The 25,666-nt window shown below is 42.6% G+C and overlaps 1 protein-coding gene across 3 annotated transcripts in view; it reads right to left on the bottom strand.

Moving 5' to 3' along the window:
• LOC114619869 (cytochrome P450 20A1) overlaps positions 1 to 25,666 on the bottom strand; it is a 43,888-nt gene that overhangs the window by 16,749 nt on the left and 1,473 nt on the right. For 2 of the 3 annotated variants that reach the window (XM_028765816.1, XM_028765817.1), the window contains exons 2-6: positions 21,997 to 22,046; positions 21,159 to 21,325; positions 19,633 to 19,775; positions 7,981 to 8,148; positions 4,695 to 4,773 (exon numbers count right to left, since the gene is read on the bottom strand). In XM_028765816.1, coding sequence (XP_028621649.1) covers positions 4,695 to 4,773; positions 7,981 to 8,148; positions 19,633 to 19,775; positions 21,159 to 21,325; positions 21,997 to 22,046 — 607 coding nt within the window. Of the gene's footprint in view, positions 1 to 4,694; positions 4,774 to 7,980; positions 8,149 to 19,632; positions 19,776 to 21,158; positions 21,363 to 21,996; positions 22,047 to 25,666 lie in introns of those variants that run through there. The other variant, XM_028765818.1, reaches the window with a different exon arrangement.

Here is a 25,666-nt window from a genome sequence, read left to right as displayed (position 1 = left end):
AAGAAAAATTTTAAAAAATCACAATGTAAGCATTTGTGGAAATTAAACCTTCTAAGAATAATTCTGTCCAATGGTACCACATGTGGAAAACCTTTAAAAACAGTAGTAAATAATTTTTAGAGAAAATTTATATTAAATCATAGTGTGTGTGTGTGTTACATTTCAGATACATTCAGGAGGCAGAGGCAGGCAAATTTTTGTTAGTTTGAGTCAACCTAGTCTAAAAATCAAGTTCCTGGACAGCCAGGGCTACACAGAGAAACCCTGCCCTGAAAAGCAAACAAACAAACAAACAAATGAGCATAAAATACCTATATGCAATTCAGAGAGTAACTGATTTTAAAGAAACATCTAAATTATTACCACCCAGGTGGAAATGTAAACAATTTTAACACACGCAGGCCTCCAAACATTCATTATTAATGGAGAGGTCTCCATTAATATCAGTCCTTCCTTCTGAATTCTGTCTTCTTCACTCCACGGCTCGTCTCAAATCAAGGGTCATTCACTCATTGAACGACAGAAACAGACATGAAATAATCAGAAAAGTGAATTCTCAGACAAGAGCAACTGATAACCAATGGTCACTAAAACTACGCACAGATTTGCTTCATTCCTGATCTTGGCTGACCTATCCCTTCACTGGTGATGTTAACACTCACTCTCCAGGACACACTGCTTGCAATGGGTCCCAGGACCTGGCACTCTGTGGCTGCTACACTCCCCTACTTTCCAGTTTGTCTGGCTTAGTCTCATTTTAACCCCTTCCTGGCTCTTGAATGTTTTAAGGATGGAATGTCCAAGGACTGAGCTGTTGCTTACTTCTTTTTCCTTTCTTCCTTCTTTCCTCCCATCCATCCCTCTGTCCCTCTGTCTGTCCATTTGTTTGTCTGTTTTAAGACAGGGTCTCCCTGTTCGGCCTACGATGGCCTAGAACTCGCTGTGTAAGGGCTCTGTTCTGGACCTCCCTTTTAATCTATATTTGCGATCTTGGAAATCTCTGGTCTCAAGACGTTAAAGCTATATAACAAACACTTCCAATTTTTTATTTCTAGTCAGGACCTCTTTTCCTCCAAACTCCAGATTCATAAATGTAACTGCAAAATCAACATCTCCACTTAGATACCTGCAGCATTAAATGTAGCATTGAACATACTGAACTCTCAATCCTTCTGCATCTTCCCAACCTTCCCATCTTATTTACTAATAATTTTATTCTGTAGTTACTCTGGCTTAATGGCCTGTCTTCTACTCTCTTTTACTCCCTATTTAACCCATTAGCCAGCTGATGGTTGTCTTCAAAGCACAGAATTTTCTATTGCTCCCCTCATGTTTCTGTCCCTTGTTACCTGCTGCTTAGCACCTGATCCAAGCCTTAGTCTCTACCTAGCCTGCTTCATTGCAAGAGCGCCTGAATTACTCCCTCTGCCTCTGTCCTGCAGTCTCATCTATCAGCGGAAACCAAGATTTGAAAACAAACAAAACCAAACTACTCTGTAGGCTCTCCACCCCACACTTCTAGCCTCCTTCAGGATAACTACATTGTAGCCTCTCCAGCACACACCTCTAGCCTTATTCCGGCCTCACTGGCAACATCGTCAGGATAACTACATTGTAGCCTTTCCACCACGGCAGGATAACTACATTGTAGCCTCTCCACCACGGCAGGATAACTACATTGTAGCCTCTCCTCCGTACACCACTGGCCTCCTTCTGGCCTTTCACCTTTTCAGTCCCTATAAATTTACTAAGATCATTTCTTCTTTCTTCCAGCTAGAATGAGGTACCACAGAAATTCTTCTTATTCATTAACATCTCCAAGGACCTAACATATACCCAGACAGTATAAATCTTGACCAAAGAGTAAGAAGATTTGAATAACTGACTACACATTAATGATGGAAAGGAGGAGTTGCCGATGGTGTAATGCAGTAATTCTCACACTGCCACACATTGGGATTACCTGGGAGCAATTTCTAAAAATAGTAAAACACATGTCACACTCCATAGTAATTGAATCTAAGTGGAGTTAGAAACCAGGTTTCAATATTAAAACAACACAACACAAAACTGTGGTGTAATGAAACTTGGGGATTATTGTATTTCTGAAATACAGTTTTTGCAAAAGGGAATTAACCTAAATACATCCATCAAGTGATGAGAATGACAATAAATACTATCACAGGGGATGTAGCAAACTGAATTTTAAAAGTTTCTGGTGAGTGTCAGGATGATCCCTAGAACAACAAGCATGAGCACAGGATGTTTTGTAGCCTGTGCACACACTGAGAACCAGCACACAGTAGGTCATAATTAAATACTTTAGAGAAGCCTATGAAGCAATACCATTGTGTATGAAAAATAATCTGTTGCTCTCATGAAGTCTTTTTCCCCCTTAGGAGATGGGTTTCTAACTCCTGAACTTAAATTGATGTCCTCTTGCCTCAGCACCAAGTAACCGAGAACGCACATGTATACCACAGTGCAGTATCTGTGTTTCGATTAACCTGTCTGGTTCCAAAAAAGAAAATGAAGCAGGTCAGAATAAAATATTAGCACATGGGACTTGGATTGCTCAGTGAAGTGTTTGCTATACAAGCATGAAGATTGTAGAGAGACTATCTTATGTATTGTACGGATGTATCACCTGTCAATTAAAAAGCCTATGGCCTATGGCTTAGGCAGTAAATGGAAGGTGGGACATCCAGGAGGAGTAAGGATTCTGAGATAGAGCCAGGCATGGGAGTTCTGAGCACAGGTAACCAGCTGCCTGGCAGAATATAGATTAAAATAATTAGGTAATTTTAGTTATGACCTAGTCAGAGTAGAGCCTAGCTATATGGCCAAGGTATCTGTAAATATATTTTGAGTCTGAGTCTTGTTTCTGGGAGCACGGGGCTTGGAGGAAGAACCAGGGCTTAACTACAACAAGGACTTTGATCCATATCCCATTGCTTATGGAAGGAAGAAAAAAGGCACTGGGGAGGTTGAGACAGTACCTGGGGCTTGCTGACTCGCTAGTCTTGCCTAGTTAGTGAGTTCGTTTAGGCTCAGAGTTTAAGGACAAAAGTGACAGAAGAAGATATTGGACATCAGAGTCAGGTGTGGCCAGCAAGCATTTACCCATGGAGCCGTTTGATGGCCAAGCCCCCCCACCCTTTTTTTTGTTGTTGTTGTTTTGTTTTTTTGTTTAGTTTTTTGAGACAGGGTTTCTCTGTGTAGCCCTGGCTGTCCTGGAACTCACTCTGTAGACCAGGCTGGCCTTGAACTCAGAAATCCGCCTGCCTCTGCCTCCCAAGTGCTGGGATTAAAGGTGTGCGCCACCACTGCCCAGCTACCCCTTATTTTCTGACCTAGCACCTTATTTTTTGAGAGAAAGTCTTTCACTGGACATAGAGGTTGGTATTTCAGCTAGACTGTCTGTCTGGCAAGCCCTTGGATCTCCCCCCACCTTTCCTCAAGTGCTGGAGTCACACTGTGCCCACCACGCTCGGACTCTGTATGGTTGCTGGGAATCCGACTCAGGTCATCCTGCTTGAGCAGCCAGTACGTCACCAGCCGAGCTGTGGTCTCCCAGTCCTCCTACAAAAGACTGCTTTTCTATACAGACTTTATCCTTTAGTTTAAAACTTTACCAACTATTTTTATTTGTGTGTGTGTGTGTGTGTGTGTGTGTGTGTGCGCACGCGCGCGCGCACGCGCGCGCGCACGCGCGCGCGTGCAGGTGCCTGTGGAGGTGAGAGGATATCAGATCCCTCGGAGCTGGAATTACAGGTGTTTGTTATAATATGGTTTGTTGTAACATGTTTGTTATGTTTGTTGTAACATGGTAATAAACAACCGTTAAGTCATTTCTCCAGCCCCTGTATATAAATCTTATAAATTACTGCCATAAAACTTAGAAAATACTTTACTGAATTTTATAATGACCGTTTTTTGGGTTTGTTTGTTTGTTTGTTTGTTTGTTTTTGCTGTTCTTATAGAGGACCCAGGTTCACTTCTTAGCACCCACAGCTCACAATTGTCTGTAACTGCAGCTGCAGAGGACCTGACTTCTGGCCTCTGGGAGCATGTCTTGCAAGTGGTACACAGATGTACATGCAGGCAAAACACTCATACATAGCAAATAAGATTTTTTTTAAAAAAAAAACTTCACAAATAATATTTTCTTCTTTTAGAGAATTTCACCTCTTGTTTATTTTCATAATACATACTAGTGAATGGCTTTCTGGTGTCCTTCATGCTTTCCACAAGTTACGTACTGTGTACTCACTGTACAGTGAGGACCAGCTTCTACTTCCTGCATTTCTTATCTTTCATTGAACAAAAGCCATCACTGAATGAAGCGTAGAAGGAAAAAAGGACCGAGAAATATAGATGACCAATGATCTTGGCATCAGAGACAAGACAACTAAAATCATGGCACATATCTTTGAATATATATTAAAATTTGAAGGTGAGACCTTGACTCTAGATTCAAGGTAGACTACTTGTACTTTGTACTACCCCAAAACCAGTTAATTAAAAGTGGCTAAACTAGCCGGGCATGCATGGTGGTGCTCGACTTTAATCCCAGCAGGTGGATCCCCGAGTTCGAGGCCAGCCTGGTCTACAGAGAGAGTTCCAGGACAGTCAGTGCTACACAGAGAAGCCCTGTCTTGAAAAGCCAAGAAAAAAAGAGTGACTAAGCTTACCCTCTTGGTACTGTTTTTTCCGAGTGGTGTTTTTATCAAGTGACCCATCTAGAAAGCCTTTTCCAATCTCAGACCACACCTAAAAACAAGAAAGCATGTGAGTACTACATAGTTACAGATTTCCTACATACTGTTGAGTGATGTAAACTGTTCAGATCTGAACATCTAAGCTCTTCCTTCTCAGCTGGCTGTATGATCATTTGGTCCAGTTTCTAAGAACAGGGCTCAGATATATATATATTTTTAATTATTTCAATCAAGGCTCTTTCAAAGTAATTTCAGCTGACATATGAAAACTTTCTTTTCTTAAAACAGCACACTCCCAGCACTTGGGAGGCAGAGGCAGGCGGATTTCTGAGTTCGAGGTCAGCCTGGCCTACAGAGTGAGTTCCAGGACAGCCAGGGCTATACAGAGAAACCCTGTCTCGAAAAAACAAACAAACAAACAAACAAACAAACAGCACACGTGGGGTAGAGGATGTGGGTTAGTTGGTAGAACACTTGTCTCAGAAAGAGGGAGGGGGATCAGAAATTCAAGGTCATCCTTGGCTACACAGAGACCAGCCTGGGCTACATGAGACCCTTACCATATGTTCCCCACCACCCTCAAATCCACTCCAAAAACAAGGTGAAGAGGAAGAAAAAGAAACAGAGACCAAAAGGCAGCAAAGTGAGTCTTTGGGTTTTTATTATACATATCTTAACCCCTCAGATAGGAGGGCATTAAATAAATCACATGTAATTATCAATTTTTATTTCACTGGAGATACTGATAAACATTAACATAAGCCCAGCAAATGTTAAAATTTAGTTTAAGATTTGAAGACAATAAACATAAAAATAGCTTCTAATCTTTCAAAACTGGTCATTAGACAAAGCCTTAACTTAGTAACAATTCAAAAACTCTGAAAAAAAGAGAAAAAACACACTAATAAGTGGGTGGTTTTTTGTTGGGAGCCGACTCTTAGCCGAAAGCGGCTATCATCTTTACAGCCATCTCGAGCAGCCATATACCCTGACAAGAGACTTGTTTTCAACAGCCCACAACAGCTGAGCACACTCTGATAAACATCTTGTTACACTGTTTAGTGCCCCCAGCTACAAGGTGCTCCTGGTATCCATGGCTACAAGGCACGTGCCGTAGTGGCTTCAGTTGAGCTTGTCCACGAGGGCAAGTCACGTGGTAAAGGGTATAAATACCCAGGATTTCCTTTCTATGTGTGGAAGGTGTGAGGAGACTGAAGAAGAGAGGAGAATAAAGAAGAGACTTGAAGAGACTCCACCGGGCTCTGTCTTGTATCTATCTTTTGCATCTCTCGCCCCTTTTTTGCCCTTCCTCTGTCCCCACTCTCTCTCTTGCTAGACCCTGACCTACAGACCGGAAAACAGAACCAGCCGTTACAAAAGAAACGGCCGTTACAGATTTTTGGTTTTTTGGTTTTTTTTTTTTTTTTGGTTTTCTGAGACAGGGTTTCTCTGTGTAGCCCTGGCTGTCCTGGAACTCACTCTGTAGACCAGGCTGGCCTCGAACTCAGAAATCCACCTGCCTCTGCCTCCCAAGTGCTGGGATTAAAGGCATGTGCCACCACTGCCCAGCAGTTGAACAACTGTTAAAATGCCTCCACCTGCCTCTGCCTCCCAAGTGCTGGGAGTGTGCTGTTTTAAGAAAAGAAAGTTTTCATATGCCAGCTGAAATTACTTTGAAAGAGCCTTGATTGAAATAATTAAATATATATATATATATCTGAGCCCTGTTCTTAGAAACTGGACCAAATGATCACACAGCCAGCTGAGAAGGAAGAGCTTAGATGTTCAGAAATGCCTCCATGAGATCCAGCTGTGAGGAATTTTCTTAATTAGTAATCAATATGCCCAGCCCATTGTGGGCGGTGCCATCCCTGGGCTGCTGGTCCTGGGTTCTATAAGAAAGCAGGCTGAGCATGAAGAGCAAGTCAGTAAGCACCACCTCTCCATGGCCTGGGCATCAATTCTTGCCTCCCAGGTTCCAACCCAGTTTGAGTTCCTTTGCTGACTTCCCTCAGTGATGGACTACGATGTCAAGTGTAAGCTGAATAAACCCTTTCCTCCCTGACTTGCTTTTTGTCATGGTGTTTCGTCACAGCAACAGCACCCCTGACTAGGACAGTGGGTGTGGTGATTCAGGGTTGTAATCACAGCTCTGGGGAGGTAGAGACAGAAGGATCCCTTGCTGGGCAGACTGGTGAACTCCAAAACGTGAAAGACCATGTCTCAAAGGAGACAGATGACATTCTTGATGATGGTATTTGAAGTTGTCCTCTGGCCTACACACACACACGCACGCACCCAATAACACATATGTATTAAATAGTAACAGGGTAGTAACCTTCAGTTCCTGGTGACTTTTGTTTAGAACACATTGTTTTAACTATTAAATCTGGCGTCGTGGTACGTGCCTTTGATCTCAGTAGAGGCAGGCAGATCTCTGTGAGTCGGAGGCTAGCCTGATCTACATGGCAAGATCCAGACCTTGTTTCAAAAAAAAAAGAAAGAAAAAAGAAAGAAAGAAAGAAAAAAAAAACTTCTTCAACCTGTTTTGTAGACTCAAATAATGTAATGAATAATTTCTCAAACCTGAGAAGTGGTAGGTTTCATGACCTAAATACGATGTAAAAAAATAAGTTAATCTCATGTTGAAACTCATTTTAAAACTCCACATGTGTTACTCAATTTAGACTGAATTAGTCTTGCTCTGATCATGTTCACCTCATTACTGTCTTCATGTTCCACTGACTGCATTCAACTTCTTCCTATGTAGGACACAATATAGTTCTATTAGCTTCTAGCTTTTCTCTTCCTTCTAGAATTTAATATTACTTTAACATACTGGTTAAGTTTTAAAATTTTGTCATTAATCATATACTTTTTACATATCAAAAAGTATTTACCTAAAGAGAAAAAAATCACACGCACACAAGCACACACATCTGAGTCCCAGCATCTACACAGAAAGATAGGCATGTCGTTCAAACACCTATAACCCTATGCTGGAAGGATTGTCAGAGCCTAGGCCAGTCTGACTAGTCTGACTCCCCAGCCAGTCACTCTAGCTAAGCGATGAGCTCAGGGCTTGGGGAGATACTGTCTCAAAAATTAGACAGAACATATAAGAAGAAGATACCATCACATACATGGGTATACATGTACAAATGCACACACACACACGTCTTCTTCAGAAGTAAAGTCAGCATTCAACTAACTACTCAGCCTGATGAAAGAATCATTTTAAATGTTTTCCTGTACTCACTGTGCCATGAATCTTTTGGAATCGGATGACTTCCTGTTCATCTTCAAACGTGCTACCCAATACCATCCGTGTGACAAACTTCAAAGCAAAACTGAGCATATGCTGGCTCAGAGGTATGTGCTGGGTCTCTGGGTAGGACAGCCATTTATCTAACAATTCTTCTGAAAGCTGAAAAGAACAGAAAAATAACACATTCTTTTTCACTCTCTAAATCTTACAAGGGATTCAGTAAGATGGTCATGTCGTATATAAACTGTGTGACTAAGTTAAGCATGCAGGGATTTCCGGCTGTGTCTCAGCCTCAATCTTCAATGGTTTGGCCTTAACTTCAGTAAAAAAGCTGATTTCTAAAACAAGACAGAATAAACACAGAACAATAAACACAGACTATACAAGCTAAAAATTCAAAATTCTCTAAAAAGAGAAACCTCTCAGAGCCTGTCAGCCTTTCACTCCCACAGATTTCAAATACCCTGTGAAATAAAAACTATATAGTAAAAGACTATAAACTTTACAGCAAACCAAAGCAAACCCTTGATTTTGCCTTCGGTTGTGACCCTGCAAAGCAGTCACTTGAGTGACTGTCTAACCTCAAGTTCAGATGCTGCACGGCTGAGCGGGGACAACACTCGCGACTCTGCACAGAAGTGAGAGATGATTAGACCCGTGTCACACGAAACAGTAAAGGCCTCAGTGTGGCACAGGCTAGACCTATGCCTTCTTTTAAGGAATTACAATTAAGTTCTATAAGAAAGAGAATAAATATTCAATATAAACATATTTAGCATCTCTTAGGAATATGCCTCCTTAAAGGGAACATTTGGAATATAAAGTTAATTGTTGGAAAAACAGGAGGTACTCCTTAAAAGGATTCCAAAGTGTCAGGGTGACATTTTTTACAATAACTTTGGGGTCAACTAAAACATACTACTATGCAGCTTCAAAATTACTTCTAGTCTGATGGTGTAGCTGGGTGGGCGAGCACATGCCCAGTGTGCACCAGGTCCTGGGTTCAATCTCCAGCACCACAAACAGACACAACAAAAACATCAATTTCATGTCACCAACAAAGTAATCCCACATATAGCAGTCTCTCTTTGCCTAAGGATTTCTAGCTGCTCTAGAAATATTAAGTGGAGAGTTCTGGAAATCATTTCTAAGTTTTACACTGCATGCTGTTCAGAGAATTGTGATGCAATCTCATACAGTCCTGCTCTCCCCTGTCCAGGATGAGAATCTAACACATAGCTCTGCTGCCGCTGACAAGTAGAGGAAAGGAGCTTTTATGAGAGTTGATGCTGTACAAATTTGGGAGAATTCACTAAGACCCAGAGTTTGTGCTTCTAGGTGGGGGCTACTTATCAGCAGCATGTTTACTCATGTGCACGCCCACAGATCGACCACATGCTCAGAAACACTGAAAGCCCTCAGCTTTCACATCTGGCAGACATCAACATCTGTACAAGCAGGAAGTAAAAGTTAAGGTTGGATATAAAGAACCTGATAAGTGCTAAGGGGCTCCCAGCACAAAGCCAGTCTACAACCACTGACAGAGAGTTCCTTTTCTTTTACCTCCTTTTTTTTTTCTTTTCCTTTTTTTCTTTTTACTTCTTGTTTTGGTGTTTCGAAACACGGTTTCTCTATGTAGCACTAACTGTTGTGGAACTTACTCTGTAGACTAAGCTGGCATCAAACGCAGAAATCTGTCTGGCCTTGCCTCCTGAGTGCTGGGATTAAAGGTATGTACAACCACGGCTGGTCCAGCGTTTCCCCCTTCTCTCACTGGTGTCAAGCTTTGTGGTGAATCTGTCAAAACCCCAGCTGAACACTAAGATGTGGGAACAGACACCTCAGAGTCCACAAAGATAGTTTAGGAAAGACTGAATGAACAACTAATAGCAATCTCACACTCAACTACTGCAAAGCCCAAGCAAGTGGAAAGCGTGCTATCAAGAGCAGCCACACATAAGTGTGCAGCTTTAAATTCCAGAAACTCGAGGCATACAAAGGAAGAAGAAAGCTCTCTGATCCACAGGAAACAAACACCCCAGGGAAACGTCTATGAAGAGGTGGAAGCAACAAGCCAGAGAAGAATAGGCCTTTCTCGCGGGCGTTTCTCCTTCTGTTTGTTTGTCTTGTTCAATGCCAATGACAGTTTTATAGTTTTATTATAGTTTTTTATTATAGTTTTTTATTATAGTTTTTTATTATAGTTTTATAGTTTTGTTATAGTTTCTTTTGTTATGTTTTATTATTATCTCTTTGGAGCCCGTTTGTTTTCTAGTGAGACAGAAAGGAAGTGGGTCTGTATGAGAGGGAGGTGGGGAGGTTCTGGGAGGAGTAGAGGGAGGGGAAACCATGATCAGGATATGTTATATGAGGGAAAAAAAATCTACTCTCAATAAAAGAAAAAAAAATGTATGTATATAAAACTCCAAAACATTAAAAAAGAATAGACTTTTATATCAGTTAGGTTAAATTGTAGGCAAAGAACAAAAGAAAACTAGGCTAATGAGGTCTCAACAAATGATGGGTATTGATTGAAAAGACACATTTTAGAGGGCAGGTCATAAAATAAGACTAAAACTAAGACCTCACCAGATACAGTGGGCTTAAGCAGACAGCTTTGAGCCATCAGTGAATTAGTGAACAAATAAAGTCAGAAGACAGCACACTTAGGCCCATCCAGGTGAGCAGACTCTGGGACTGACACAGAGAGTGGAAAAGACAAGCATGACCACAGGCCAGCACATGGCTGACAAAAGCTCTCAGGAAAGTCGAATGGGACCATCTTTTAACAACTGAGTAAATGTGTAAGAAAACCGGACCTTGACTACATCCACAGTATACACTGATAAACTGAAAATGGACAAGACCTGAACATATGAGGAAGACATGCAGCCTGCAGGCAGAGAAAGGTGCTGAGATCTTAATAGACGCCAACTATGAAAGAGAAGTATCAGTAAGTATTATTTCATTAAAGTCAAAAACATCTGCTCTTCCCAGGCAAACTGAGCTAGAAAAGGACCTTGCAAATGTGTATCACACAAGAGCCTGGCACAGACACTATTTTAAGAACTCTTGGAACTCAGTAACAGATAATGAAGAGAAATATGGGCAAAAGATCTCACATTTCAACAAAACCATATAGGAACGGGAAATAAGCACACTGAAAGATCCCCTCGAGGGGGTGAGAGCACGTGTCCTTGCAGAATACCCAGGTTCAATTCCCAGCACCCACATGCCTCACAACCTGCCGTAACTCCTGCTTCAAGGGACCTAATGCTCTCTTCTGACCTCCAAAACACCAGACCCACACATGGTACCCAGATATGGGTGCACGTAAGCTAAATATTTAAAAATAAATCTTAAAAGGGATCTTATTGATGACAATTCAGAGGTTATAGAAAGAAGAGAAAATAATGTTACCTGCTGTGGAAAAAGTTCCCTCTTGAGATGTGTGTGTACGTGTGTGCATGTGCGTGTGTATGTATGTGTGAATTTTTAAAAGTCATTCTTTGTTCAAAAAGTTATTATATATGTCCCATCCCCAGATAATACAAACTTTTGAGCAAGGGAAAAATGTTGCTAGCAGTTTATTTAAAACTTGAGAACCTTTAAAAATAAAAAAAATGTAAAAGTTCTTTTATAAAGCCATATGGTATTGATATCTTTTTTATGGTGGGTTTTTTTTTTTTTGAGAGTTATTTTGGAAATGTGTTATAAGCTAGGAAAATGCTTTTGGACAGTTATTTTTCTTAAACCATTTCTTGGGCTGAAAGAAAAGTTAAGTGTTTTCATTATATGTGTATTTATCTAGACTTTCAGTAAAACAAATGTGTATTCAAAGGAAGGCAAAATAAAACATCACACAAAGCAACCAAACAAGTAAGACCAGCCTCACTCATTATTAGAGAAATGCAAATTAAAACCACGTGAGACACACTAGGTTCCACTGGAGTAGCTAAAAGCAATGCCAGTCCAAAATGGAGTCTTTCAAAACATGGGGGCAAGGAGGATGACCACACATAGAGATACACATACATACAAGCACACACACACACAGAGGCTTCATTTTATAAGGCTTCAAGAACCTTGGTACCAAAACCTGACAGAAACATTAAGAAAGGATGCCAGGCATGGTAGTGCATGCCTTTAATCCCAGCACTTTGGAAGCAGATAGATCTCTGTGAATTTGAGGTCAGCCTGGTATACAAAGCAAATTCCAGGACAGCCAGGCTATAAACCCTGTCTGGAAAAACTAAACCAAACCAAACCAAACCAAACAAACAAAAATCACAAGAAAGAAAGAAAGAGAGAGAGAGAGAGAGAGAGAGAGAGAGAGAGAGAGAGAGAGAGAGAGAGGGGAAGGGAGGGAGGAAGGAAAGAAAGAAAGAGGTCAAAATTTAACAAAACCTAAGAAGTCAAATGTGGTCAAGACCAGCCACCCAGAAGCACCGCCTTAAAAGGAGATCACAGAAGGAAAGAAACCAAGAGAAGCATTAACTGAATCAGAACATCAGAAACAAAGGTTGAGGCTGTAGCTGATTGGTAGGGCACACGCTCTGGGAGAGGAAAGAATTTAAACAAATAATATAGAGGGGAAAGGATTCACAGAAAACACTGAAAAGATGAGAGACCGTGTACCACTTCCCCACTTATTATGGCTCCTATCAGTTCTTTTTTTTTTTGTCTGCTAAGAATTTGTCCTTGGGCTGGAGAGATGGCTCAGTAGTTAAGAGCACTGACTGCTCTTCCAGAGGTCCTGAGTTCAATTCCCAGCAACCACATGGTGGCTCACAACCATCTGTAACGGGATCCAATGCCCTCCTCTGGTGTGTCTGACGACAACTACAGTGTACTGACATACATAAAATAAATAATTCTTAAAAAAAAATGAAAAAAATGTACTTGTCCTTTGCTCTGTGGCATGATGTCAAGCTAACAGCAGAAAATACCAAAGAGAAATGTTCAGAAAGGAAGTCTTGCTTCCTGTTAGGACCTAGATAAAGGATTAAGGCCTATATGGAATGTTAAGGCCAGGTACAGTTATCTGGCTAGCCTGACATTATAAGGGAACTATCTCATATGTTTCCGCTGTTACTAGGAAACTTTCTAATGCCTAGATTGACTACATATTCTGTTATGTTCTCTGCCCTTGGAAGCCGACCACAATAGAGTCAGTAGAATTGTTTCGTATAGTTACCCACAAAAAGCTTGGACCTGAACCAACCACCCAACAAATAGCACTGCCTGTCTGCACCTGTGTATAAGCTTTTATGGTGTGAGCTGCCCCGGGATGTTCCCCAACATAAGAGAGACACCTGCACCAATATAAGAAACTACTGGAACAAGACTTCCATTTTGAGTAGTGGCCGAGTAAAGTTTAAGTTCCCAAGACCTCCCTGGCAACTGACATCCTACTTATCAGAAAGAGGCACGTATGTAGGTAACTGATATCCTGGTTGGCAAGTTAAGACATGAATGTTAGACAAGTACCATCTTGGTAAACAAGTTAAGACGTGAATATTAGATAAGGTAAGTCCCCTGCCACAGCTGAATACCCCAACCAATGGGAGCGGGAAAAGTGTACAACTAAGACATGTTCCTAAGGAAACCCCCTATCTCTAAATCCTGAATAGTGAAATAACTTGGCACAGATGTTTGTGGATTTGGGGCTTAAGAACCCTGTAGGATCTTAACTCAGGGTCATGGTTCAGTTCCTGAATCTGGACCATGGCCCTGGCCAACCAGTCCTGAGGTATATGCTCAATAAACTATCCCTGTCTGACTGAGATCAGTGTTCTTGTGGTTTGTGAGGTGATTCCTGGATCCCAACACTTCCTCGATCCCTGGCACTTGCTCAGCAGTTTTTTGCAAAGCATGCGGCTTCCCAGTGCCAGTCTGCAGTACACTGGCAAGCTCTCACCTCAGCTCTGCCTTAAAGGAGCCTGCAGAACCACCCTCAGTGATTCTAGCCCTTCTCTGGTCTTTCATAGAGATCTGCACAGCCAACAGCTTGTTTTGCTGTCTGCTAGGAAAGCTATTCCTCAGAGAACCATCTTTCTATGAACAGCCCTAGAGCACAGTGCTCTAGAGGAGGATTTCCAGTGCATTTTCATGTGGGTCACAGAATCGTACATGCCGTTCCCAGCTGTGGACACGTTCAACAGGGACTGGATCACTGCTGGGACGGGGATCTCCTGAAACCCTCCCAGGTCCCCAGAGCTGCCGCCTGCTCATTTATCTGCTATTCTACGGTCTCTGGAGCCTTCTGTCCTGAATAGACACTCTCATTACTCCAATCTACCACCATTTTTACATTAAGCCCTCTGTATTCAGTTAATTGTAAGCTTCAGTTCTCTGACTGGACTCACTGACAAAGAGTTACAGAAATGATAACCAAGAAAAATATAGGCCAGTACTATGATTCATTAGATAAAGGCTTTCGTCAACACAACCTGAGTTTGATCCCAGGAACTTACACAGTAAAGTTCCCTCAAGTTGTAGACACACACATACACACACACACACACACACACACACACATACACACTCACACACATAAAAGGCCCAGTGTCTGATATCTAAAACCAGGAGAAAATGGATATCTCAGCTGACATGAAGAGTAAATTCCCTCTTCCTCTTCTTCCTTCTCCTCCTCTTCCTGCCCTCAACAAATTGAATGAAGGCCACTTTCACTGGTGTTCATAGCTCTGGAAACATCTCCCGGATATACCTGGAATGCATGTTTCACCAGCTGTCTGGGCATCCTTTAGCTCAACTTCACTCGAAGGCAAAGCCAACCATCACACAGTCCTCAGCAGGAGCAAATGCTTTTGACACCGAGAGCGTGGACATCTAGCCTTGAAAACTGTGGATTCAGCTGGGTGAATGCACATGCCTTTAAGTTTGGTTCTCAGGAGGCAGAGGAAGGCAGAGGAAGGCAGATCTCTTTGATTTCAAGGCTAGCCTGGTATATAGAGTGAGTTCCAGGCCAGCTAAGAGTACAGAGTGAGACCTGGCTTCAAAAAAAACAAAACACTGGTGCTGTATTGTATTTTCCCTAGCTAGCTGACACGCCATCTGCGGGGAGCGGACTCTGGGCATCAAGCCTGTGGTCTTGTGTTTTCTAGGTAAAAACTGAGTTACAGCCTCAGACCTATGTCATCTTAACATAGCTCCCTGGGTCAATAAATAAACAAATACCTCCACTACCCTTTTTAATCATTCATTCTAACCTATTATATAGATTGACTATTGTTTATTTAGTTAACGTGTCATAGTTCTGGGGCCTCAAGCCTTTGACAGCACTATGTGCTATAGTCTCAAAACTCCTCAGTCAAAACACAAAAATTAAAGCAACAGTGCCAACATTGCTTCATCTGACTTGAATGGTTTTAGTTATTGGCTGTTTATGCCTCCCTCCTCAAAGGGCATTCTTATTCCTATTTTTCTACCTTTTCTTCAGGTAGTAAGGAGCTTTGTCACACGGCTGGTTTGCCAAAGAACCCTGGGCGACCACACAGTGAGGAGACTAAGTGTCAACTCTTCTCTTTTTTAAATCACTTACCTCACAAGCTGGGCTGTAATCTGCTCATGCTTTAACACATTGGTTCTCACACTTCCTAAAGCTGAGACCCTCTAACACAGCCCCTTATCTGAGGTGACCCCAACCATAACAGTATTTTCATTTCTACAGCCTGAATCTGGTGTTGTTACGAAATCACAGTGAGCCCTGTAAAAAGGTTGTTCGACCACCAAAGGGGTTGAGACCCACAGACGGAGGCCCACTGCCTTAATCCATCTGCTTTGTGGGACTCTACAAAATGATGGATATATTATAACTGACGCGCTCAGCCTTTTTTTCTATTCTCTAGGCACGCATAACTAGTTCACCCTCTAGATTACACGAATCCCTTTTAGTGTGTGAATGTGGCTAACTTAGGTAAGAACTCTAGTAAGGTCTGTTTGATAGTTCAGTATTATACACTGACTTAATACTAGCAGAAATGTCCAAATAGAAGACAAATGTTTCATTTTTCTAAAAGGCATCTTTCAAACCTCTCATGTTCTGTCATGTGTGGTCAAGGTACACTAACAGAGGTGACAGCTGTCAGCTGACTCCAGTGATGGTCACAGGAGCACAGCTACAAGATTTAATTACCAGATATCCTCACATAAGTGAATCACATGTGCATGACGTAGGAACTGTCAAGACCCCAAAATACATGCTGTCACACAACAACTTACAAACATCCTCAAATAATCACATTAAAATACTATGGTAATTTCAACTAACATAACTGTATGACAGAAAAATTAGCCGTAAGTTATACCTGGAGGCGGGATTACAGTTTACCGGACAGGATTCAGAATTTGTTTGTTTGTTGAAACAGCCTCAGCCATACATGGCAGCAGATAAGCCCAGAGGCAGTATGGCTACATAAATTCCAAGACAGCCAGAGCTACATAAAGACCTTGTCTTAAAAAGAAAAGAAAAAAGTTCACACCTTTCCTATCTCCGTCTCACCAGGCATAACACCAACCGATGAGATCATGGACTTACATGTTCTGTTCAGAAAAAATACAAAATTTCTTTGAAAAAATAAGTAATTGTTTAATAATTACTGATATTGTGTTTTGTGTTTATTTTCTCGTTCATTTGTTTGTTTCTGAGATATTGTTTCTCCATATAGCCCTGGCTGTCCTGGAACTCATTCTGAAGACCCGGCTGACCTTGAATTCAGAGATCTACCTGCCTCAGTCTCCTGAGTGCCGGGATTAAAGATGTTCACCTTTAACTGTAGTACTAAAGAGTATAATAAAATTAGCCAAGCAAATCTACATGAGGAGAGGACCAAGATACAAGGAGGCAGTATAGCCTTGTAGGTAGGACATAAGCGCTCCGAGACCAGACTGCCAATGCTCTTAGACAGACTACTTGGTCTCTTCATCTGTAAAAACAGGGAAATAATAATATCTACCTATAAAATTATCAAGGATTAAGTGAGTTAATATAACCAATTAACTTGAAATGTCTGGCTATTAATATCTGTACTACTCTATCAGTTAAGCGAATTTTACAGTCTACAATCCAGAACTTGTCTCATCAGAACATAGCCCAAAAGACATGCAAAAGGCAGTAGAAGAGCTCAAAAGAGAGAGTGGACACTCCGAATTCAAGTGGAGGTTTATGCTGCAGCGCAGAGGGTGAAGTTAGAAGAATCAGTCACGGACCACACAACTCAGATCTGGACCAAGAAGCCGACAGGTTTACTGTGGTGATGTGAAGCACGTGGCTTGCTTTAAGGTTGTAACTCTGGTAATTAGTGCTGTTCTGCCTGACAGAGGAGAAGCTGGAGGCCAAGGCAAAGCTGTCACAGAGCGGCTCAACACTTCCTTGCCGGCTGGTCACTTTAGACGTTTATTTACTTACTCCTTAGCTATTTATTTTTCTGAGACAGGGCCTCCATAAATGACCCAGACTAGTATCAAACTCAGCTTTGCTATGATTCCCAATAATATATATTAATACATGCTTAAATTATGATTTATTTATATGGATAGTTTCTATAACAATCATATTACCTTGATAAATTATTTTAATAGGTCAAAGGTGAGCAGATTAGCTCTAGATTGAAGGAAGAATTCTTAGGGCTGGGCAACAGAACACTGCCTAAGATGCTTGAGGGCCTGGAACTAATATCAGCACTGCAAAGGAGGAGAGGGAAAGAAAGAACCCAAAAGCTTACCATCAAGAGAATGGTAAGGCATAAGGAAGGTGCAGAGCCGACATGTTAGGACTCAGCAAAGCAGGTAGCAGGCGCGGGGCTGGCCAGCAGTGGGGAGTAAGGATGCAGGCAAGCACGGGAAGCTGCTGTCCAGTAACACACACCGCTCAGCTAAGAGCCTTTAGGGGCAGAAAAGAAATGGTTTGTGTTTAGGCTTGAATACGAGATGTCCCCCAGAAAGTTCATGTGCAGTGCAGTATTGAGGCCGGATCGTGAAGCACTAAATTTAAGTTCATACTCATGGGCTACTGGGAGGTCAGGGCTTCAGAGTGTGTCTGTGAAAGTGCGTGGGCCCCCCCCCCCCCCCCCCCCCCCCCCCCCCCCCCCTCCCCGCCTCCGGGGTGGGGCGGGTCATCAGCCTTCCTTCACCTGCTTCCCCACCAGGTTTCTTTCTGCCACAGTCCGAGGAGCAGTGGAGCCAGCCAGCCCAGCAGAAGCCTCCAAACCATCAAGCAAAACACATTCTGCCTCCCTTAAACTGTTTGCCAGGCACTTCTCCAAGGCAACAAAAAGTGACTACTACAGTATGGGTGAGTGCTGTACTCAGACTTTGTGAACCACCTGCAGAACGTCCTGAAGATGCTGGGCTCCGCTCCCAGAGACTCAGCATGTCCAAGCGGAGCCCAATAATCTGAGCTTTCCGTGAGAGTCCCAAGTGTGCTCGGATCATGCTTAGGCAACACTCAAGAGCCTGGCCTGAGAGGCCAGGAAAATGGCTCAGTGGATAGAGTGTGAGGATGTAGTTTGGAACCCCAGCACGCATATAAATGGTGGCCAACATTATCCCAGCACTCAGGAGGCAGAGACAGGGAATCTCTGAAGCAAACTAGCTAGTTAGACTAGCTAAATCACCAGAGCTAGCTTCAGTGAGAGGTCCTACTTGATCAAGGAAGACACCCAGGACCAACCTAATGCATCTACACACACCACATATGCACACACTGTACACACACACCACACACACATCACATATACACACTACACACATACAGAAATACACACACCCACACACACCTCCCATACACCCCCACACCCCACATTCCCCCATAACATACACATACATCACCCCCCCCACACACCACACATACCACAAACACCTACGCACACACAGAGACACACACACAGAGACACACACACACACGGGAGGGGGATGTGCAGACAGAAGGTGGGAGGGAGAGAGTCCTGAAAATAATGTACAAATCAACTGGTAGAGGGAACCTCTTTGGATCTACAAAATCTGAGGAGACTGAACCAGCTGAGAGAGGTTGTAGACATGACTCAGCAGTGCTGCTCTCCCAGAGACCTGTCTTCAGCTCCCAGTGCACACGTCCTGTGGCTCACAACCACCTGGCCTCTGCAGGTACCTGCAGCCAGGTGCACATTCCCACATGCAGACATGTGCACCTACCTATAATTACAAACAACAACAATAGTAAAATCTTTACAAAGTCAGCTTAGAAAAATGGGTAAGAGTGGCAAATATAAGGCACACAGAGAGTGTAGAGACGCTGAAAACAGGGTTGTCTATACTCGGTAAACAGGGTTGCCTATACTCTGTGAGTATAGTTTGTCTACACTCTGTGAACAGGGTTGTCTACACTCTGTGAACAGGGTTGTCTACATTCTGTGAATTGGGTTGTCTACACTCTGTGAACACAGTTGTTTACACTCTGTGAACAGGGTTGTCTACATTCTGTGAATTGGGTTGTCTACACTCTGTGAACACAGTTGTTTACACTCTGTGAACACGGTTGTCTACACTCTGTGAACAAGGTTGTCTACACTCTGTAAACACAGTTGTCTACACTCTGTCAGCATGGCCGTTTACACTGTATGCCCAGACCAAGCCCTCGCTTACCTGTAGCAGGAGAGGGAAGTTGCTGTGCAGAGCAGCAGTGACAGCATCTCCACGAAGTCTCCCCCTCACGAGGGCCTCACCCACGCTCCCACCTCCAGACTGATACCCTAGTAATGACTTCAACATGGTCTCAAATGGGTCCACTGAAACAGACAGATTCAGGATTTCTATATCAAAATAATCATTCAAACGAAAAAACAGTCAAAAGAAATCAGAGGTCAGTGGGGTAAAGGGGGACAGCACAGAGCATAGCAATCTTTCCACAACACCATTAATAGTCTTTGTAACTCTGAATAGTTCAAGGGTCAATGCAAATGGGCAAAACTGCCCTGATCCAGAATTCTGTAGTACTTCATCAGCCTGCAAAGAAGTCTATGAACATGGGTATAATTTTTTTTGTTTAAAAAAAAGATTTGGCTTCTTTTCTTTTTCTTTTCTTTTTTGGGCCTGGGTATTTTGCCTGCATGTATCTCTGTGCACTACATCCATACAGAAGCCAGAAAAAAAAAATGTTGCGTCTTCTGGAACTGGAGCTCAGGCAGTTGTGAGTGTCCGTGTGTGCTGGTAACTGAGCCTGGGTCTTTTGGAAGTACTTGTAACACCTGAGCCACACCCCACACATACTAAGTTTAAAGCCAAATGGATAATACTGTGTGTCGTTTCCAAGTATTAGCTAACAAAATCAGCTGATGTCAGTTTCTCTTCTCTTTCTACTCCTTTAGTAGTGATATTGTATGTGTGCATACACATATTACTAAAAACAATTCAAACACAAAAAATGTAAGGAAGTTGAAATCCTAAGTCCCCCTAACTGTTAACAACATAGAGAGTTGCCAATTTAACCAGTGAGCCCAGCAATGGCTACCTCTCCGGCCCTGCAATGACAGGAGAGTGGCTTTCTGCGTGAGCTCTGGGGCTCACAGCCCGCATGCCTGTGTGCCCAGCATTTGATCAACTGAATCTTCCCCAGCCCTGAAATGTATTTTGATATGATGAATAAGGCAAAGATTAATTTTTTTCTGAATAGTGACTTAGTTTTCTCAGAAATATCCAGAGCCTTTATCCTGTTACAGAAATGCAGTTTTCCTGCGTGCCTGTTCATCTAGCAAGTGCTTAGTATTCCATGAGTCTGCTCCTGTCACCACCGAGTAAGTGAGTGTTCCAGACTGGATATGTGACAGTTCAGCTATTTTTCTCATTAATATTCCTCAGGCTTCCCCTAGTTGCTCATACACGTTCACCCTTCCAGATGGACTCTGGATCTACTGCTCGGATTCCCTCAAAAGAACCCTGGTGTAATTCACAATAGGAGTGAGTTATGCATATCTGTAAATTAAAGACAAAATTAACTTCATATCATTCTATCCTATTAAATGAAACAACCAAGACTTTAATATACACCTAGCACACAGTTCAAAGCATTCTATAAACGTTAGCTATTTCTATCCAACAGCACTCTTTCTTTATAAACATTTAGTCATCAAAGGTAGGGGTCAGCTGAGGAGAAAAAAAAAAATGTAACTTACAAGTCTTATTGGGGTTGAAATGCTGCTTCAGTACATCAGCGGAGCCCAAGCTAACCACAAGACGCCTGCCAAACCAGAAAGAGACCACAGGCCCGTATCTTTCATGCAAATTAACCAGGAACTCATGCAAACTTCCACTGTTCACAATGTCTGGAAGATTACCGTCTCTGACAAAAGACAGACATGTAATATAATCAATGTAACCTGGAAAAATCAGAAAGCCATACGTAACTGTCTCTGAGTTGACTGTCAACAGATGAAGGCTCATAACCTTAAATTACTGAAAAACCCAAACTCCATTAAATTCGCTGCCCCACTGTTTCTGTAATTATATTAAGGACTTGGAGAACTCATGAAATTGTGTTGTGGAAACAACATAAGGAACGTGTGACATAATCCAGAACTACCCAGTCACTCTGACCGCACAGGCAGGCTCAGGGCCTGGGAAACCCGAGGGCTAGCTTCCAAGTTTTATTTTCCCCCTATCTTATTTCTAACTTATCTTCAGCTTTCACTGAACAGGAAAGGGGAAGTAATAACTCAGTATCCTTCCTCTCAGTTCAAAATGAAGGACAGGGTATATTCCCAGAGGTAAAATGGGAATACAAAGATTCAAATAAAACGAGTGATTTAAAACCACAGATTACGCCAAGGCTGTGTTCAGAGGCACTGCACCTGCTTCCCATTCTGAGGCTTTAGGTTTCATCCCCAGCACCATCAACAAAACAAAACAACAACAAACAACCCCCCCACACACACAATTATAGCTTTGTTTTGATACCAAAAAGGAAGAAATGTCTCTACTTCACAAAACAAACAAACAAACAAATGTCCTTACTTTTCTTCAGTTGGAGGAAGCCCTGGAATTCCTGAAGCTTGCCGGGAAGCCTAAATGGAAAACAACAACAACAATAAAATGGTGTAGGAGCCTGTGGTGAATTGTCACAGATCTTAAAAACTCTACAAGTTTAAACAAGCTGTCTCCAGGACTTTTAACAACTTTACAATTCAGCAGAGTCTGAGGACTCTGTATCAAAACAAAACTAATAGGCTCTTGGTGTAGAAAAAAAAATGCTTTCATATTCTTCCACTACCAAATTTTCAAAAGATAGTCTAAGAATTTAAAGTACTATCAGTTAGCCATATCATGTATATTCTGGGTGCGTTCGTGTGCGTGTGCGTGTGTGTGTGTGTGTGTGTGTGGTGAATGTTTGGCTACTGGTCCATGTATGTGGGTGTATGTGTACATGCATGTAGAGCCCCAAAGATCAACACTGGTATTGTCCTCAAATGCTGTCTGCCTTGATTTTTGAAACAAGATCTCTCATTAGGCCAGGCGGTGGTGGTGCACGCCTTTAATCCCAGCACTTGGGAGGCAGAGACAGGCGGATTTCTGAGTTCGAGAGTTCGAGGCCAGCCTGGTCTACAGAGTGAGTTCCAGGACAGCCAGGGCTACACAGAGAAACCCTGTCTCAAAAAAACAAAAACAAAACAAAACAAAAAAATTGACAAATGGGACCTCATAAAATCACAAAGCTTCTGTAAGGCAAAGGACACTGTCAATAAGACAAAACGGCAACCAACAGATTGGGAAAAGGTCTTTACTAATCCTACATCCAATAGAGGGCTAATATCCAATATATACAAAAAACTCAAGAAATTAGACTCCAGACAACCAAATAACCCTATTGAAAAATGGGGTACAGAGCTAAACAAAGAATTCTCAACTGAGGAAACATAAACGGTCAAGAAACACTTAAAAAACCATTTGACATCCTTAGTTATCAAAGAAAACTACTTTGAGATTTCATCTTACACCTATCAGAATGGCAGAGATCAATACGATAGATGGCGGCTCATGCTGACAAGGATGGGAAGGAAACAGAGTGCAAATCTGTACTGACACCAACATGAAGATTTCTCAGGAAGCTAGGAATAGCTGTACTCCCACAGAGATGAGGCTCAGCCATGCTCACCTGCTGCTCTATTCAGAACAGCCATAAACCAGAAACAGCCTAGATTACTAGATTAATGTCGACGGTAAGTGGATAAAAAAAAAAAATCTGTTACAGTTACACAATGGACTATTACTCAGACATTAAGAGTCTGAAATCATGAAGTCCACAGGTAAACAGATGAAAGCTAGAAAAAAGGAAATGTCCTGAGTGAAGTAACCCAGATCCAGAAAGACAAGCATGCTTTACTTATATGTGAATGTTAGCTTTTACATTTTCTTTTTTTCTTTCTTTTTTCTTTTTTTTTTTTTTTTTTTTTGGTTTTTCGAGACAGGGTTTCTCTGTGTAGCCCTGGCTGTCCTGGAACTCACTCTGTAGACCAGGCTGGCCTCGAACTCTCGAACTCAGAAATCCGCCTGCCTCTGCCTCCCAAGTGCTGGGATTAAAGGCAGCTTTTACATTTTCAATAGGCAAGCTACAATCCTTTGAACCAAAGAGGTTAGGTACAGAGTAAGGGACTGGGGCGGGGTTGGGGGGGAGGCTCTCTCTAGGAAGGGGAAATGAAATAGTTATGGATGGATGGATGGGGGAGGCTGCAATAGGAGGATCAAAAAGGGAGGGCAAGGAGAGAGGGACCGAGGGAGGGAATAGGAGAAGAAACAGCTAAAATAAAGAGCCATTTGAGGTGTCATATGGAAACCTAACACAGTACTAGAAGTTTGGGGAATTTGAGGGTGGGGAGGTGGGAGTGGGGGGGTAGGTGGGGGGCCCTCCTCATAGGAGGGGGGGGATTTGACCAGGGGGTTCCGGGGGGGGCGGGCCCAAATGGGGTAAGGGGAGAACATCTGAAATGTAAATAAAATATCCAATAAAAAGAAAAAAAGAAAGAAAAAAAGCTTCCTAAAATACTTACATATATGAAGGTAATTTAAAACAAATCTCAAAGTAATGGAAGAGGCAGCATTCCAGCTGGCCGTCTCTCATCTCCAAATGAAGAGAGTACCAGGATGGGTTATATCTATTTCATTTGTTGGCCAAAGGGGTCCCATGCAAGCCCCCAAACAACCACAACTAATGGTAAGGCCCTATTGCAAAAGACAACACACACACACTCATTGAACACAGAGAGGTCAAGCTGGCGCCTACTTGCAGCCTGCACTCCTACTAACCCATGCTCAGGACACTGGAAGGCACTCTGCATGCTGCCCAAGAGAAAGAGAAACACCAACCCAGCTACAAACCTTTTGATCTACAATGATGACCTGTCTGCAGGATTTGGATTTAAGGCCCACTCCATGAGATGAAACCCATTCCTGACACTAGTCAAGAACCTGAGATTAGGTAGGCCTGGGTGCTAGAGAAAGCCAAAATCTACTGTTCTGCTAAAGGAACAAACAGTAAAATTGAGTAACGACATTCTGCTATACTCAGATCAGTGCCTCGCTCAGTCATCACCAGAGCCGCATCCTCCTGCAGCAGATGGGAACTAATTCGCAGAGGCCACAGCCAGACAATGCAGAGAGTGAGAGAACTGGGAATACTTCGTCCTAAACAGGATGTGTCCATCAAACCGCTCCCCCTCGGGTTCAGTGAACCTTTCCTTAGAGGAAATAAAAAGATTTTAAGAGCAAAGGGGATGGAGGAAACCAGGGACACGCGGCCTTCTGAACATAGCAGGGCCAATGCACAGAGGAACTCACAGAAGGGTGTGTGTGTGTGCTCACGGTCAGCATCAGATGGAGTCCCAGCACTGAGGGAAGTGGACACAAACTCCTTCCCCTAACCCAAAAGTTATCTGGATTGATAACCACTCGTAAATGAAAATCTAGGTTTTTTTTTTCATCAGTCTGTTGGGGATAAGAACCACTCTAAGGGCTGACTGAATTGTTAGGGAGTAGGGTAAAACTCCCTAAAAACTCTGCATACTTAATACTTTTCCGTACACTCCAGCTTGGTCAGCACCTCATCATTCCACTGCGGGGCCACTCATCTCGGATTATCAATTCTGCTGATTTCTTGAACCTGAGCTTCCTCGGCATGCTTTGCCACACTTGACTCAAAAAGGACTTCTTGCCTTTCTTCGGTCTGACCACTCCTCCCCAGGCTTCTTTACAGTCCCCTCCTCCCTCTCTTTAGCCGCTATCTAAATATGGAGAGTGCAGGGCTGAGTCCATGCACCTCTTCTCTCCTATATCTAAATCCCCCAGGAGACTGGAACAAACTTCCCAGCTTCAATATAATACATACACTGGCAGTCCCCAAACTGTCTCCAGTCTGAGTTTTTACCTTAAACCTCAAGACTTTTTGTACTTGATTTTGTCGCACTTGGATGTCAAACAGGCATCTTAAACCTCGCTTGCGTAACCCCAAACCTCTGATCTCTATGAAACCTCACTAATTCCCACCAAAATTAAAAGCTAGACAAAATCCTTACTTTCCCTGAGGTTAAATTCATTTGGGGTTCCCCCACCCCCAACCCCACCCCCAAAAGTGTTTTTTTCTTCCAGCTTCACTCAGTCTCACCTGGGCTCCAAGCACAGACCATCTCTCATC

The sequence above is a fragment of the Grammomys surdaster genome, unplaced genomic scaffold (assembly GCF_004785775.1).
Source record: "Grammomys surdaster isolate TR1022 unplaced genomic scaffold, NIH_TR_1.0 165, whole genome shotgun sequence".
Lineage (NCBI taxonomy): Eukaryota > Metazoa > Chordata > Mammalia > Rodentia > Muridae > Grammomys > Grammomys surdaster.
The sequence above is the reverse complement of the archived record's forward strand: the minus strand, read 5'-3'. Positions and strand labels throughout refer to the sequence as shown.